This window comes from Ctenocephalides felis, unplaced genomic scaffold (assembly GCF_003426905.1).
Source record: "Ctenocephalides felis isolate EL2017-DRISC unplaced genomic scaffold, ASM342690v1 CF-g0.4_SCAFFOLD_01447, whole genome shotgun sequence".
Taxonomy (NCBI): Eukaryota; Metazoa; Arthropoda; class Insecta; order Siphonaptera; family Pulicidae; genus Ctenocephalides; species Ctenocephalides felis.
In genome coordinates, this window is record NW_020537601.1 from 82,965 (window position 1) to 101,908 (window position 18,944).

At 29.5% G+C, this 18,944-nt stretch overlaps 1 protein-coding gene across 1 annotated transcript in view; it reads right to left on the reverse strand.

Annotated features, from left to right (window-relative positions):
- Nucleotides 1–514: 514 nt before the first annotated feature.
- Nucleotides 515–18,944, reverse strand: part of LOC113369697 — a 31,750-nt gene continuing 13,320 nt past the window's right edge. The window contains exon 3 of the mRNA XM_026610269.1: nucleotides 515–1,247. Coding sequence (XP_026466054.1) covers nucleotides 625–1,247 — 623 coding nt within the window. The 3' untranslated portion in view covers nucleotides 515–624. The remainder of the gene's footprint in view (nucleotides 1,248–18,944) is intronic.

Here is an 18,944-nt window from a genome sequence, read left to right on the forward strand (position 1 = left end):
AAATATTTTATTTGCCACTAGAAAATATAATGCATATAAATGCCGATATAAATTTAAACGGAATGATAAATATAATTATATACCTATATGAAAATATCTGTACAGTCAATATAATAAATATTTTTACATTAGTATATTAAATCTAGTATGTACACGCTATCAACATATTTCGTAACACCGAGTCCTTAGAATTCAATATTTAGTAACTAGAGAAATTGCGTTTCTATGTAAATGCCATTTTCATACTTTCAGTAATTTTGCAAATTATTTTGGTTGGTACAAAGTAAAAAATTATTCTAAATGTAGATTTATACCATACCGTGATTCAAGAAAGTAGAAAATTCAAATTATAAAGCCGATAATAGATCAACACACATACAAGTACATATTTACAAACATAATTCTTCAAATACAGATATATATTTATATATCTGTATATGTGAATTGATGTCTTAATTTTAAGTAGCATATGCAAATTTACATTCTAGTTAAATAATTTAAATTATCTTATCTCTCTATTAAATATCACCAATTGAATACCATCCTTACATTCTCGTTTCGTTTGTTACCTAATGGACTACAATCGGAAATACAGTATTACGTACAATTTATGCGAATGCATTATCACCTCATTTCTGCTTGCCTTAACGGTTTTCTCGAAAATATTGAGTAACTCGTTGAAACAATTCTCCTTATCAAAGCAATCAATAGATTGTTAGATGTGATAAATGAAAATAATTTGAACGAATGTTCGTGCCGCGGTTCTGGAAGTTCCAGAGGACAGAGCGCAAAGTTTGATTTTGTACTTACTTGTGTTATTAACCTCCATAAAGCCAGTATAATATACTGCGCCACCCAGCATGATATCGCGATTATATAAATTTTACCTACAAAAGAGGAGCATGCAAAGACGACGAAGACGCTTAGTAATATCGGGCAGAGGAACTTGCTGACGATGAGTCCTCGGAGATTCCGGAGCACGGCGCAGACCTCTAGGCATATGACGGCTACGACTGCTGACCTCAACCAGCGCGTGAGCGTCAAAATCGGCGTTGCTGCCTGCTCGCTGCCGGCGTGCAGCAGACGCGCAAATGGGCCGTTGTCCATTAACGCGGCTATGCCCAACACGACAGCAGGCAGAGCGTGCAGAGTAGCAGCAAACGTAGACGCGGGGAGAGCTCGCGGTGAGGCTGACCCCCTCGCTGCATGGCCGCCGGATACTCCCCTGGAAACCGAACCCGATGCGCCTGGTCAAAGTTACAGCATAGTGTCAATCACAGCAAATGTTTCGAATTGGGGTTTCGAATAGATTATGTGCCCTGTGCAACTATTCCAGACATATTCTAAACTTGGGAATTGTTGCAAAGAGAAGCTTCACAAATTTGTGCAATGAATAATTTGATGTATAACATTATTATTTGAACTATAGCGTTTTTAATAAGTTTTATTATTTTATTTTCATTCAAAATGCTGATATAAACAACTTTTTTTGAATAAATAAAATATTTGAATATACATTGCAATCCCCAATTCACAACGAATTATATTTAAACATAAAAATGTGAAAGGTGATATTTTATCTAATGATAGATGATACACATAGCGTGCATATTTATCAAATATACCATGCAAAATAAAGCAATAGACAATAATTGCTACCTTGCAATATACAGGGTGTTCCAAAACTCATCATATCATGAAAAATATTAGAAACGAAAACTTATTCCATGTAGTTTGAAAATTATGACCTTTTAAGTCCAACCTAAGAGCTTTAGTAAAACTGTGATAATTTTTTGGTTATTGTGGATATTTATTACCAATTTTGTACAATTATACTTTGGATCCATAACCATAAATAACATTTCTAAGACCACAGTAAAAATATAGACAGTCGCTCCACGTTTACAAGACATAAGTGTTTTTGTTGAACTAAAAATTTAAAATTTTCAAATTTGAATATAAGCAAAATACGTTAGACGTCATTTAGGTTTTTTTATTTGTTTATACGATATTTCTTAAAATAAATCTATCAAGTGTTTGACGATTTTAGTATCTTGTATAAATGTTAAATTAATGGTTCAAAAAAAGTCTTTATTCTTGAAAACTCAGAGCATTTGTGTGATTACTTTTGGCTGTACAGATAAAAATGGTATTTACGGTTACAGATACAAAGTTTATTTGAACAAAATTAGTAACAATTAACCACAATAACTTCAAAAAGAGTCACAGTTTCACCAAAGCTCCAAATTGGACTTAAAAGTTCAAAATTAACAGTGTATATTCAGTAAATAAATTAATTTTTTTTTTCATAGTAGTTAGTAGTTACGATCAATATTACTTAGGCTTTGGTTGCTGAGACATCCTATATACAGCGCACAGCCTACATTCATTACAATACTATTCATAAGTATTTATATATTCCGAAATTCTGAACATCACTAATTCTGAAGCCACTATTTACCAATCAGGTAGTTCGTAAAACTGTTAAAACCACTCGAAATGTATTTTTAACCATTTAGTTAGAAAAGTCTAGCACGGGACTCATTTGAATTGATCCGGAAAACAGTTTTTTGCGCGTATTTTTCCGCCGCTAAATCAGGAAGCGACGATAAATCGAAAAGATAGGCATCGGCCAACGACGCCTGACGGCCAGAAGGATGAAGTCGGCGAGGCCCGCCCAAAAAACGATTGAGTTGAGTGAGTTTACTAGATTCTCGACAGAACAACAAAATATCTTATCTTGATGTTCCACGTCGATCACAACTCCCTCTTTCGCAAACAAAAAAACAGAAACGAAATATTTATTTCGCCTATATAGATAGAGTTTGAGTATACAACTAACTCTTTTTTGATTATATATCTGATCTAGATTCCAATTGTTGGTTTTATTATCGTTATAAACTTGGAAAATTTAGATAATGAAATTTAAGAAAAACGATGTTGCAATAAAAATGAATTAAATTCATATAAAATACTACAAATCGAACTATTATTAGGTATCAGATAATAATAATTGGATACTTAATTGTAGTTGCAGTACGTAATGCAATTATGTCATTATATTCATTTCAATTATTCATCTATGAAAGTATCCTGAAAATATATAAAAAAATATATTCAATGAGTTATATACAATAATCAATAAAATTTTAAATCTAAAGCCCAGTTGATCTTTACCAAAATCTAATCATCACGAATTACTGTCAATATCTTACGAACGGTTATTAAATTTCTGTAGTCGGTTCAGGATTTTTTTGCAAAACGTGGACAAAACACATATTTTCACCTATATGCTAATTATGAAGCAAGGATTCAGAATGATTGGAAACGTCAAAATGGCATAAAATTTGTAAATCGGTATTATGTACCTCATCAAAATGCAAGTATTTACCTCATCAAAATCATACAAAGTTTCATCAAAATCATAAAAAATTTCAACAACAAAGAAAAAGTCCAGTTGATCTTTACCAAAATCTAATCATCATGAATTACTATCAATATATTTCGAACTGTTTTTAAATTTCTCTAGTCGGTTCAGGATTTTTTGCAAAAACATGAACGAAATATATATCTTCACCTATTTGCTAATTGTAAAACAAGGATTCAGAATGATTTCAAATGTTGAGAAAGCTAAAGATTTGTAAATCGGGATTATGTACCTCATCAAAATGCGAGTATGTACCTCATCAAAATCATACAAAAATCATGAACAATTTCAACAACAAAGAAAAGGTCCAGCCGATCTTTACCAAAAACAAATCATCACCAATTACTCTTAATATCTTTTCTAACGGTTTTTAAATTTCTCTAGTCGGTTGAGGATTTTTTGGGAAAACGTGGACAATATACCTATTTTGACCTGTCTGCTAATTGTAAAGCAAGGATTTAGAATGATTTGTAAATTGCGAAATTAATAAAGATCTCTGGATATAACAATGCTTTCTAAATATATATTAATACTTTCGACTCGGGTGCCGCAAAATACATATAAATTTTGGAATTCGCGAGTAGAAAGGGTTAATATATTGCTAATATTTATGCAATTCTCTTCTTTTTACCGGTTTTAGCAATTATTTCTCGCTTACTTGGAATAGAATTTAAAATTCAATTACCTTTCACAGTCTTTTTCCTGTGATGCTTGCGAAATAGTATTAAATCATTTTTTTAATTGTATAAGAAATGTGAATGCATAGGTCTGCAAAAAACATGAGCAAACCACCGTCAAAATAAACTTTTCAAGGCGCGAAACACGTTTGAACTGATTAATGCTGCAACTCTGTGACAATGACGCTCAACACCTGACAGAATTGTGATTATGGATTTTTTCAAGTTGTACATTCGCGAAAAGTTAATAATACATACTAGCCAATTTTTATCACAATTTAAGGCCACTGTGTCATGTTTGTACATATATATATATATATATATATATATATATATATATATATATTTTCCGTATTTCCCTGCACCATCGTCGTTCAATCTCCATGTGTCTTATTTTCAAATGCAGCACATTTGTATCGAATTTACTTGCACGAAAAGAACATCGAAGTAAATAGCTGCAACACCGTGTGCTCTATTTAACAGGAGCTCTTGCATTATTTAATTGTGTACTTATCCCGCCCACCAGTCTCTTTTCCAACGTCGCAGTATCGACCAGCCAAAGCTCGCTGTATGAGGTAGATAATTTTCTTTCCCGAACATTGTTATTATCTTTGTATTTATTTTTCGCGTGTGGGTTTTTCATTGTTTATGGAAGACCAACCGCTTGCTCTCATAAAATATATTTTGTTAAAGACGCGATTAATTCTGACACAATGAACTCATAACGCAAAAGCACAATGGACGTACGTTAATAAATGTTTCAATATAAAATTAACTATTTTGTGGAGATAAAGTTCACGTGGGCCATTTGTAAGTGTCAAATATTTTTCAATAATGTATTATTGACATTTCGTGACCTATAGCGTAACCTTTGACTTGACCAAAGTGTGAAGTTATGGGCTTAGAAAGTTAGGCACTCGATATACATATAGAAATTTGTTTTTTGTCTTCATAGTTTTTTAATATCTACTTCACAAATCTATTGTTTATTTGAAATGCTTGAATAAAGGAATGAATAAATAATATAATAATTTAAAATATTTTGTTATGTGTAGTCAAATAAACTCATATAAGCGTCACAGAGAAAAATAGTTATAGGTAGTATTTTCATTTAGGCAAGTTGCATTTGAAAGTTGCGGGTACGACAAGCACTTGAAATTAGGTGTAGGTAGTATTTTTCTTAAGGCACGTTGCAGTTGTAGATTGCAACAAGTATTTGAACTAAATGTGAGTAAAATGTACTAACAAAAATCATGACATTTTTGTTGTTATCTTTACTCGAAATTTTTCAATAATAAAATTATCAAGTATTCTATCATTTGACAATTCCAAATAATTGAGCCAATTTTTTATGAAACATGCCGACACACTTTAGTACATTTTTTTAGGTCAATCGATTTTAAAAATTTTGAATTCATAGTTCAACAAAAATTAAATCTTGAAAACTTGGAGCAATTGTGATATTGTTTTACTGTGGTCTTAGAAATGTTATTCACGGTTACGGTTTCATAGTATAAATGAACAAAATTAATAAAAGTTAACCACAATAATCAAAAAATAGTCATAGTTTCTTCAAAGCTCTGGGTTGCACTTAAAAGCTCAATTTCCAAACAATGTGACATAATTATTTTTTTCTAATTTTTTTCGGAACAATACCCGTTTTGGCATGACCTCAAGGTCTGAAAGATATCAGGAAAAAAAAAGCATTATTTTGTACTTCATCATCTTTAATTAGCTAAAAGAATTAAATAACAAAACGTTCTTATCCCAAGATAGTTTCTCATTCCCGTAATTATTAGTATCATTAGTGAGGAGATTCATATAATTTACGTAAAATTGTATCAACACTTGGTTATCAGAAAATCAAGTAAACGTTGTGCAAAAAACTGATTCATAATTTAATATGCATCCGTTTAATTTCTTTAATGCTTTTTATTAAGGTGACCATAAGTCCCGGTTTGGCCGGGACAATCCCGGATTTCTACCATGTGTTCCGAGTTTTTCTAAAAGCAAAATTTGTCCTGGATTTAGATCTTTTGTCCTGGATTGTTCCGAGTTTTCGAAAAGTATAGAATAAAAATTAAATCTTTGTTCTTACTTGATAATATAATTATAACTACTATTAAGTATCTGAAAATGATACGTACAAATAGTGTGCTTATATGAAACAATACGTTATGAATGAAAACATTTCCAAGACTGGATCAAATAGCTTCTCACATTAATAATTTTGAATTTTATTTTCAATTTTACGAAATTTAACAAAAAATAAGAAGAATAATTTGCTTGACTGCTTGAAATAACTGCTTATTATTTTTAAATAATTATGAAGAAAATTAAACAAAATTTTATAAAAAGTTTGAAAAGCTGAAGTCCTTAGTCAGTTGTTCTGATTAAAAAAAATCATTTAAAAAAAAATTTGTTATTGTTATTTTAAAATAATAATAAATTTTTCACCATACACTCCTCCCTCCTCAGTCTCGGACTATCAGTATAACTAACTAGTGACGTGTAAAGCATCGTGCCTCAAGGCAAATTTCTGGAACTTCTAGTACCGGAACGAAATGTTCGAGGAATAATAAATGTTTTCAAATAGATTATTATAAATCAATACTGTAACATTGTCTAATATTTATATAAGAATTATATAAACTGAATTGCAAAGTTTAAAATATTTGTTTAAAGTATATTTGAATTTAAGTCAGAATTACAATTAAAATCTGAATTATTTTCGTTATACACAAAAAAAAATTTTTGAAAAAAAAAATTTGAAAAAAAAATTGTAACAAAAATTATTTTATTAAAATAAGCAAAAAGTTCTTTGAATCATTCAAATCGGACGCTTAGTTCTCTCAAAAACTGCCATTTTTTGCACCTTTAGCTCTGTATCTTCAAAACCGCTGGACCTGCCTTTACCTAAAACTAATCAGCACATCTCCCTATCTATAGAAATGGAATGTTTTTTTTTTAACCATCCGTGCGCCCGAAAACGTGAACGAAAAATTGTATCCATACATGCATACACACACATCCATTTTTTCTTAGGTATGCCAATATGTTCAGAAACCTTCAAAACGTAAAGAAATGAAAAAAATTTCAATTTCGATTTTTGGACGATTACAATAACTTACCCTAATGGAAGTTAAAAATTACAGTCCGGGTTTTTACTTGAAAAAATTTGGTCATCTTATTTGTATACATTTATGAATTATATTAAATAAATATTAAAATGTATAAATTAATAGTTGAAAGCCTGAATTACCGGTAAATATATCGTATCATATAGTTATATCATTTGAATCCATCTCAGGATTTTATTCGAATTTCCGTCCCACAATTTTTCAGCATATTGATAAACTGTTCATAGCGACTTCCTTTCTTTCCGACTACTCCTCTGAAACGCTGCTTATATAACAAGTTAGTAATCAAACCGGATCTCACAAAAGAGATCTGCAATTTTTCCCTCTGACATAATCTGATCAGCGTGGCTGTCGGCGGCTAGTGCAAATATACTTCTGTGCATGGATTCTGCAGCATTGAGAGAGAACTCTTGATTAGTATTCATTTCTCAAAAGCCTAGATAACAGAAGAGGTACTGATGACGTAGTACCTCAACTAACTCAGCACAGTTGAGTGTTGTCTCCAAGATGTATTGCCAGCGACACGCAGATAAGTTTCCACTGGAAGCGTGTAATATATATGACAGTAAACGGAAGCCTTGGCACGGTTATGTCGCTTTTTACGAGCTATATTTTTTCGGTGAGAGAGTTATTATTATTACACTTATGTAGTGTTTTGTCAGTTCCAATTCATTCCAATAACTTAAGTAATGTGATTATATGCATAACAGCAACTTCAAATCGATCTTTTTTTTTCAATTTTTTCATAAACCACCATTAGAATTATCTCTATGGGTAATTTTAATTAAATACACTCGTCCATAGATGTATAAATTAAATTGTAAATTTGTTAGCAAGCATTGTATTGATTAATTTATAGTTTTTTTTGAATTCATAATTTAATTTTCAAGTACTGACATGTGTAGCAATTGCTAATTTGCTAAACCCCATACTTCAATACCATAAGTCCGTTATTATAATTTTATAGATAAGCTATTTACTTCAAAGAGATAAATTTGATTTGTTTCATTTATCTTATAAGCTCTAAAGTTCTGTAGCTCTAGTTTCTCAAGTTATTTTTAAATGCAAGGCCCATGTTACTGTATGTATTGCACACAATTGCTTAACAGATTTCATCTATGAAAATCAATGATTATTTAGTTGTTCTGCATATGTTATTGATTTTATAACAATTTATCGTGTAGTCCAGAATCTTTCTTTATTTATCGTGTAACAAGAACATTATTCCTGTATTATTTTCATCAATAAACTAGCACACCCGACGAACTCCGTTTCGCCACTAGATGGTTTCGTGAGAAAGATCGTGAGAAGAAATTTATTGTTTGTTTTATATATTTGAAAAGGAAAAATTTGATTTTATTGCACAACAGTAATAAATTTATTTCTATTACAAAAATGAATTATTTTTTAGTTGAACTTCTCTAAGTAAATAAAAGTGAATCCGCAAATTATCCATTTCATTGAAGTGCTCTTTGGTAAACCACATTTTTTGTTTTTTGGTCTGACGTTAACACAAACGAAGCGGATGGTTTTCCAATATGTGAGAAGGCAACGTATAACTGCACATGTGAAAAACAATGATTTTCTAAATGATCTATTTGAAATTTATCCCGCAAACACTACGCGATTGGCCTTGCATTGCAAACGCAAGGCGAACTGGAAATTGTATTCGTCATTGGTATGTCACCAAATCGCCAGCAATTTTTGATTGAATGGTAAAATTCAGTGCGTGTACATCACATCTTTGCGGCAAGAATTGCTTGTTGACTTAACCAAGCATAATTCTGTTAATTCTCACTGATGCCATTACTCGAATTTTTAAGGCACGATGCCATGCACCACTAATTTACTATAAACCTTGCGGAGCCCGAGACCTTTCCAGCGAATGCAAAATTGTCGAAATCGGTTCGGCGTTCTGGAGTTATATCGTCAGGAAGGAAAACCCGACTCTGGAGTTATATATATGTAGATAACTTTGAAAATTCTGACTAATGTTACATTAGCAAAACAAAAATATATAAGCTTATACTTGAACGCAAGGCCATATAAAACAAGGAAGAATACTCGTATATATGTATATATACAACCATTAACTTAACATAGTATCAAATATCATTTTAAAGGACCACATTTTACCATATAATATTTGTGTAAAATACTATTTTTTTGAAATAATATCAAGACTTAAAATTAGACTTAGACTTAGACTTGTAGACATTAGACTTAGTATTTTCTATATCTTGGTTTTAGCTTTCTTATTTGTGCTAATACAAAACATTTATAGAATATTAGATTACGTTAAATCTGAAAATATAAAATAATAGTATATTGTAATAAATTTAATTTTCATGTATGAAGTGCAGTAAATTTTGAATAAATTTTATTACTTCATTCTTAACCTTTAACAAACCAGCGCATTACCTAAAACTATGTCCAGTAGGTCGACGGATTTTCAAAAAATTAAGTGCATCATTTCCAAAGCGAAAAAATTTGCATAATTAATATCGTTTTGTTATTTCGATTATTATAGAATAATTACAACATTGCGAGTATGATGGCATTCATTTGTTAAGGAAGTACGGAAAATTTTACATTCAGGATGAAGAAACTTTTTTCGAAATAGGTACACACTTTGTTTGCTTGTTGTTTTTCTGTATTTCCATCAGAATTCAAATAAATCTACTCGATTATGCGTTTAAGTTTTTTGACCATCCATCTTTTTATTCATTCACTTTTTGTCTATCCATCTATCATCTATAGATTCTCTGCAGACCCACTATTGACCTATTCGACTAAACGTCAAATCATGTCTATCAGCTTGTCGAATTGTTGATCTGTGCCAGTCTGTGCACTTATCCGTCCACCTGTTAATCCGTATATTTGCCAAAAGTATTTTTCTTCTGTATCTCTATCATAAAAAACAAATATTAAGTTCAATGTCATCTATTTTTCGAAAGCCGTTTGTAATTCAGATAAAAGCAATACTATTATTTAAATATTTTGTTTTCAATGTCACTCCATACTCCTGTTAATTAGTTAGTAGCAGTAAATTCTTTTTTACTGTATCGCTTTGATAAAAACAAGTTATGAACCTTATTAACATTATGTACAATGAGAGTTATCAATTTTTTAGAAGTTACATAGTTGTTTCACTGTAATTATATTATTTTGCGCTTACATTTTTATTATATATTGTCTATATAGTTTTAAATTAAAATGTTAATAAATAATATTATAATTATGTTATATTTGATTTATATGAAATCTGTGCCATCTATAACTATTTTTTAACCTTTATTAATTGAAGCTGTGACAATGCTCCTCCGAAATTGAATTTACTAAAGCTGTATAACTATAAGGAAACCATAAATTAATTGTGATAGTTAAAATCTTACCCTTTTAAAGTGTGAATAATTTGTAAACAAAATTCATAGAAGCCCTGTTTTGAATAATATCGAAATACTGAAGATGAAATCATAGGTAAACTAGAATGAACCTCTTTAAAATACACTAATATTACCATCTGGGTTCATATACTTTTAATGCGTAGTGAACGTTTGATGCAATCAGATCAAGAAACTGTTTTAAAAACATTTTAACCTTTGAAAACCAATTCAATGAATTTGTTATATAGCGAAAATACTGGAGCGTCAAAAGCTTTCAATGTCTCTATAATCCTCTTTCTGAGAAATTCTGTGCTCGGAAGATTTTTCAATAAGAATTTGATTAAAAAACGTAGCACTTTTGTGTATATATATATATATATATATGCGTGTGTGTGTGTATGTATATCTTTTGTACAATGTGTATTTCGAAGATTTGTAGGGTGTTATTAAGGAAGTGAATAAAATATATGAGCAAATATACTCGTATATACTCATATATCAAGTAATGAAAATATTACATTTACAAATTTTAAAATCTAGCATAACACCCATTCAAAATAATTGGTTTTATCATAACGTTCACATTCATTAAAGAAGAGATAAATATTGCGAAACCACATAGAATGTCTCAATGATGATGATGAGGATTTTGTGACAATACTCCTCGAAAACTGCTTGACCGATCTTTATGAAATTTTACGATCTCCTTCAGTATAGCGGAGGATCGGACAACATCTATTATAATATCTATTAATCCTTAGTCGTGAGGATTAGACGCCCACAGGATTATTTTTTTACGATCTATTTTTTTGTAATTTGTATTGGAAAAGCACATACGGCCCGAATTTTTACCTTCTTTCCACAAACATCTATTTCGTAATAGTCATATTAGTAATCAAATAATTTTCATCCCGCGTGCAAAATGTTTGATTTTAACAGAAGCTTAAATTTGACTTAAGTAAACAATTATTTGAATCAAGAGTTGTTCTAACACTTCTTTCTAATCTTGGGATCAATTTTCTTTATTTTAATTTTTTTGGTCCCAAATTGAAAAACGTCCTACAACAAATCTCTATTTTATAATAGTCATTTTAGCAGTCCAATAATGTTTTATATAGCTCTTTTTTGCCTTTTTTGTGAACGTCTTTTATTGAGTTTTGATCAAGATTTTTCGGACCTTATTGAAAATCTTAAAATTTATCCCTTTTATTCACTGAAACATTTTAAGAACAATTTTTAGATATTGGCGACGGAAAAGTTATCATCGATAAAACTATATATCGATAAATAAATAAATAAATAAATAAATGTGTCAAATTTTCAATCATTTCTTGCATAAACTGATACGCAGGAAAATCTTATTGTACAAATATTTCCCAGTGAGTACAGAAAGTTGCAGCAAGAGCAAAAATATTATAATCTGAATATAAAACAGTTTTTGAGAGGGGACTAGGTACCTTACAAATCTATGGCAAAGCTGTAAATCGTTCAATAGAGTTTATGTAATCTCACTCGATTTGCTAAACATTCCAGAGTATAATTTAAAAATAAATAATTTAAATGAATTAATAAAAAGCGCGGTAATAATATAGATAAATAAAATCAATGTCAGATTAAGTTGGCATTTGTAATCACTATTGGCAATTGGCAATTTTTATATGAGACATGCCTTGCAGTGAGTAAACTATCCGTTTAATTTGTTGCTGCCTCTTTCACTTATATACCACATACTTTATACTAAATATAGAAATATTTTTGTGAAATACCACACATTTTTATACTAAATATAGAAATATTTTTGTGACGTATGCCGGGCCAGCTAGTATATATATATATATATATATATATATATATATATATATATGCATATATTTATGGATAAATAATATTTTACTCGCATGTGGGTAAGAATAATACATATAAGGCAACATCACCGCAAATGATATTTATCTCCCTTCCACCAGACCGCGATATTATTTTCCATTACAATATATCACGAAGACGAATGTGATTCAATTAAACATATCATCCAGGTTAACTTTCGGTATAGAATGATCCTGTCGCGACATATAGGTATTATTTTTTTTGCATTGTTCAGTATATTTTGCAGCCGTCGGCTATCAATAACGTTCGCATCAAATTTCATTTGTGTGTTTGACTTCTCCCGTCGAACGAAAAACATCGGGGCCATGTCGGAGAAACAGGTCGATAGGCGAATCATAAAATGAGATGAACGAATATTAAAAACGTTTCAGATACGTTCGTTCAATGTTTTAATGTGAACTTCGAGATTGATTTTTTGCTTTATCAAAATTTAACGAAGCGATATCTTGGCTTCGGAATATAAAATAATATCAACAGTGAAAAGGTTCTATAAATCGTAAAACCGGAGGATAGATATAGAGGAACGTTTATTTATGATATCAATTTGAAATTACGTTGGTTTTGATATTTCAGTCTCGGTTTTCAAACTTAGAAGGTACTGACATGAGTGAATGTTGATGTCGAACATGTCAAGGAAAATCTTGGTTGGAAAGAAGTAAATATGTAGCAGAACAAATTACTAAATAATTATCACTCATTACTCAAGTAGTAATATTAATCGATCTATTAGTAATTAATAAAGCGGCAGTCTGAATTTTTAAATTAAAATCCATTGTTATAAATACAAATAAAATTAATTCACTGTATATAATAGAAGAAGCTATCAATGGATAGTAATCCTTCACGCGTCATCTTCTTTAATTGGGAAAAATTGGAGTTCAATGTACTTTGTAAATAACGTTGGTTTGGATATTTTCGTCTTGGTTTTCAAACTTAGAAGGTACTGGCATGATTGGATTGAAAATATAATACATAAGTTGAACTTGCTAAGGAGTTTCTTGGTTTGAAATAAGTAATTATGTAGCAGAACAAATTACCTAATTTATTATTACTTATTACTCAAGTAATAATATTACTTGAGTAGCTGCAGTCCAGATTTTTAAATTAAAACTCTTGATCTTTTGATATAAATACAACATGAGATTAATTGAATATGCACAGTAATAATTTATTACTAATATTATTATATTTATTATTTATTACTAATATTATTATATTTATTACTAATAAATATATAAAAGCCATCTACTTTAATTGTCTAAAGTATTAGTTCTAGTTGTGATATTTCAGTCTTGAATTTGAAACATAGTATATATAGTATATAAAGTAGAATATATATGATTAAATTGAAAATACACACGCGTTGAACAAATATTGAAAATTACATTTCTTGGAGTTGAAAGGAGCAATAAGTAGCAGAACAAATTAATATCATTATTGAAGTAATAATATTGATCTGTAACTAAAGCTGCTGTCTAGATTTTTAAATTGAAATCTTTTGTTATAAATACAACTATGAAAACTCGTTATCACATCGTACTTGTTTTATTTTTATTGCATTAAAATATTCTAATAAAGTATGAAAATTTATTAAAAACAATCATAGAAAAGAATCGATCAATTAAGTTTGTTTTTGTTTCTAAAAGATGCGTGATTGAAGTGTTCATTGCAATAAAAATAGCATTGAATATAAAAAACCTTGAACAATAATATAAATACACATTATTTTGCATTCTAAAAATGGTAGATTGTTCTAGGGAAAAACATTTTAGTTATAAGACGCTATGTCTTATTTCCTATTTCCTATTATTTATTATTTTCTATATGTAGTATATAGCATGTAATGTATTCCAGAATACATAATGTCTAAATCCTTAAGTATATTGTCAACTATATGATCAGTTATTTTTTAACAGTGAATTGGTGAAATTAGCCATTACATCCGTTCGTATCAAATTTGTTAGTAATATTTTGTATGTTTATTTCATATTTTACACCATGCATATAATATATCTATTAAAATTCCTGCTTTTTTAAATGTTTGGACAAATAAATTAATTGTTGACTTTTTGAGTGCGAGTATTTTTTTTCAAATAAGTTAACTTGTTAGTATGATTCTGATATTTTTTTAAAGACAAGTTGCACTATCTGCTCGCATAATGCATCGGCGTAATAAGAATAATTTCTCAACCATCCTAGACTAGATATAGTTTATTAAATTTGTTACTTTCAAACAAACGTTTTCATAACGACTAGAACTGAATCAAAAGTCATGTATTTGATCCCACTTCGAGTAGACTGATGTCGGGCAGTAGTGACATCAAATTTCACTTGGAAATATAGATAGTTAATATGTTGCCGAGTTAAAATAGCTCCCACTCGGTTCATTAATAATCACTACGGATATTGTAATAAACAAGTTGGTCACATAGAGATGGGACAACTGTTTGAGTTGCCATCTTTAAAAACCAACGGCTTATAAAAGCTGTCCTTAAGTTCTATTCGCTGTTCAAAAACATGTTTTCATAACAAAAGTCAGTCGAATCCTTAATCTACAATCCATAAATGACAAACTAATAATTCAGCGACGTATGTCGTAATAATTTCATTATCCATAAAATAAACTATCATCTAACGTTTTCATTCCTTTTTATTTCAGATCTTAATATATTACATTATCTCATCTCATATTATAGCTTACGCAATAAAAACTAAATAAAAGTGTCATAATGAAACACCGTCTTATGTAAGTAGTTTATTTTATTCCCCCGCATGAAGATAAACTTATAACGGCAGGGGAACCTCGGCTAATGTGTTTGCTGGCCAAACACAGGCCGTAATAACGACATGTTTCTTGTCACGCTTTTGCTAATCGGTATCGCTAACAAATTTACGCGCTAAATAAAATATGAAGCATATCGTAACGAGTCGGTTTTAGGCTTTTCCAAATAGACCGCCGCTCCTCCGTCTGTTCCAGGTCGAAGCCGAGCGGTAGAGGTTCTGCCGAGCACTTTCGTCGGAGTAATATAGCAGACGCAGATGCTCGCGGCCATCATCTGCCAGAGATAACTTTTAAAGGACACTAAAACATACACCGCGCTGCCATTTTGTTTTCCTAACCGCTTTATGAAAGCGCCGTTCTGCGGAAAATATAAACAAAGAAAAACGACTCCGAGCCCCACGGGGATCAGGATCGTGCGTGCGTGCAGTGCTGGACATTGTATTGACAGAAATTTGGCTAAAACAACTGCGTTCATTGTTATAACATCAAATAAAAAATATTTGCATATTATGGACACATAATACTTGCAATGTGTTGTTTTATTGGTCACGATAATAATCAGACGAACAAATGATTTGTTTAGTTGCTTCACTTTGTTCCTGCGATAGAGTAGAGCGGGGCCGGGGGTAAAAAGGTCCACCACCACTACCTCAATAACAAGTAGAATATACAATTTTCTAATGATACTATATTTAAGTATAAGACAAAGGATGTGTTATCAGTTCTTGCCTTAATTCCCACAATAACGCTATCAGGAGATATCATACATAATATAGATTAATAAATACTTTAAAACCTTAATAAAGGGCTTGTTTGTACAACCAAGAATTTCAATGGTATTTTATACCAAAATGTAGGACAAATTATATTTTTCAAACCGGCTAAAAACAAATTTTAACATAACTCAATTTAATCCCATAACTTACTTTAACGCTTTTGTAGATTGTAGCTTGCAAAATTATTTACCAAGTCACATTTAATACTGACGTAGAAATAATACATTTATTCATTGTTTTATAAAATGTAATGCTATTTTTAAGTTAAATTTAACATTTTTTATAAAAACATACATGTGAGTGGGGTGAAAAAGACCAACTAATCCTTTGCAAATGTATAAACAATAAAAAAATAGTAAATAAAAAAGTAAACTGACAGATAACAATTAACAAAAATTTTACAAGAGATAAATTATATAAGATTTATTTCATATTTATTTCTGACGTAATACTAGATTAAGATTAAATAAGACGCAGAATAAGATTAAATCTTTTATAAAACATGTGCACATGAAATTTGTCCCCTTTCTACTCGTATGGGGCAAAAAGGACATACGATAAATTAAAAAAAAAGAAATCAAATTTTTCAATAAGTTACTTATTCTGTTGGTCATTGTTATTTGAAAATATAATTCTTTTTATTAGCATCACCTTTTCTTTGTAACGTATATAATTTTTTAAATATTATACATGAAATAAATGTATAAGTTTAATACATAGTAGATAGAAGCTACAGATTTAGTAATTATATTATGGAATTCCAGTTTCTATTTTATATCCATTATTAATTAACTTGCAGATTTATAATTGGAAGTATAATAACTATTAGGTAAAAATTTAATATTTTTTTCTGTATTATTAATAATTGGAAAAGATATATTTATCGATATTATTAATCAAGTGATATCTTACAATATAATGTCAAAACAAAAATCCAATTAGCATTCTTGGCTCAAAACTTTAAAATGATATCTATAAATTATAATGAGAGCAGTTTATTATGTTAACATTTTTCTATCAAAAATTTAGCTCTGTATTTACTTGAAATTACTTGATATATATATGTGTTCCAGCATTTAAAAAAGCATAAAATTAGTAGTTCAAATAGTTGTTTTTTGGGTTAGTATAGTTGTAATCTAACTTCAATATAAATTCATAATATGAAAATATTCCATACGTATATTAAAAATAAATTCATATTATGTACCAATATATATTTTATATTGCTACGCGAAAGTCAAGACATGTAATTTTGTCTGATTTTATTAAAAGGAATTTTATTTCTAGTACTTAACATAAAGCCATTTTTCTTTTTTTTATATAAATTTCCATTCATTACTTCAACATATTATTTTAATAATGGATCTGTTATCTAAATCTTATCCCCATCCTAAAATCCCATACGAGTTAGACATGAACAAAATGAATTTGTCTCTTCATGAGCGAAAGTCTCCATACAGACGATATTGGATTACTCTCATTATATTTATCATCAAAGGTTCTCAGATATACGATATTGTTTTGCGCCATGTTTTATGATGGCTTTTGTCAAACAGGTGTATTTCTACGATTCGACGTTGTGGGTTTTCTTTGATATTGTTGATAGAAAGGTTTTCTTGAAAGCTCAGGTTAGTTTATTTATACAAATCATTAAATAGTAATGCTCTGTACATTACACTCTCTCTAATGTTTTGTCAAGAGATCACTAGTGAGTTTTTTTATCACGCTGAAATCTATTAACTTAAAAAAAAAATTTTATATCTATTAACTTAAAGCAATATAATTTGCATTATGTGTTATATGTACTCATTAAATATATGATAAACTGCAAATCATTAATTATTAATTTATTAATAAAAATCATTAATTAAATTTAGTAATTTTAAAGTAGTTGATGTTAATTTAATTGAAATGTAATGAAAGCTATAGAATTGTATGGAACTTGATCGACGAGTTTGGACTTATTATCAATTTGTGTGGTTTATTCATTATAAATTAAATATTTTTTATAGTGCTTCATACTGTATATTTTGATTAGAAAATTATTTGTTCAGAACTGAAAACAAATATATTAACAAATATATAATAGGTCATTTGATTTGGACGTTCTGGATACTCCTAAGAAATGTTATGATACTTCATAGTGAAATTTTGTAAAATAGGTATAAATATATAAAAAGGAAAAAAATACAGAAGAGGAGCTAATGTAATGCTATACATTGCTTTGGAAATAATATATAAACTTTTATGCTTCCAAAACAAACACAAATGTACAAATTACTCGAATTTCTTACTATAAAACTTAAGTATTGTACATTTCAGAAATCCTGATTACATGCACTAATGTTTGATAAAAGTTGCCAACACACTTTATTATATTTTTTTTAAAAAAGAACCTTTCAAAGCACACGGAAATTGTAAGATTCAAATTCGCAGTTTAACAAAAAGTCTTAATTCTTGAAGATTTCGAGCAATTGAGTAAATATTTTGTAATGATTATTTCTGCGGTCCTAACAATTTTATCTAATGTTACCGATCCAAAGTTTACACGAACAAAATTAATGAAAATTAACCACAATAACTAAAAAATTAATAAAGTTTTACCGAAGCTCTAGGTTAAACTAAAAAGTTAATGATGAGTGCAACTCATTTTAATTGTTACAATCCTTTCACCTCATTTCTGATTTGCGTTTAGTTCTGGGACACCCTGTACATAAACGTAGTGTTCTACAAGTTGTTGTGATATACATTCCTTAACTTTTAATTAGTGTCGCTAGAGGGCAACCCCTAATAGTTGATATTCTCCTTCTGACCAGATTATTTTACTTATAAAAGAATATTTTCACATGACATTATATTTGAGATCTATAAT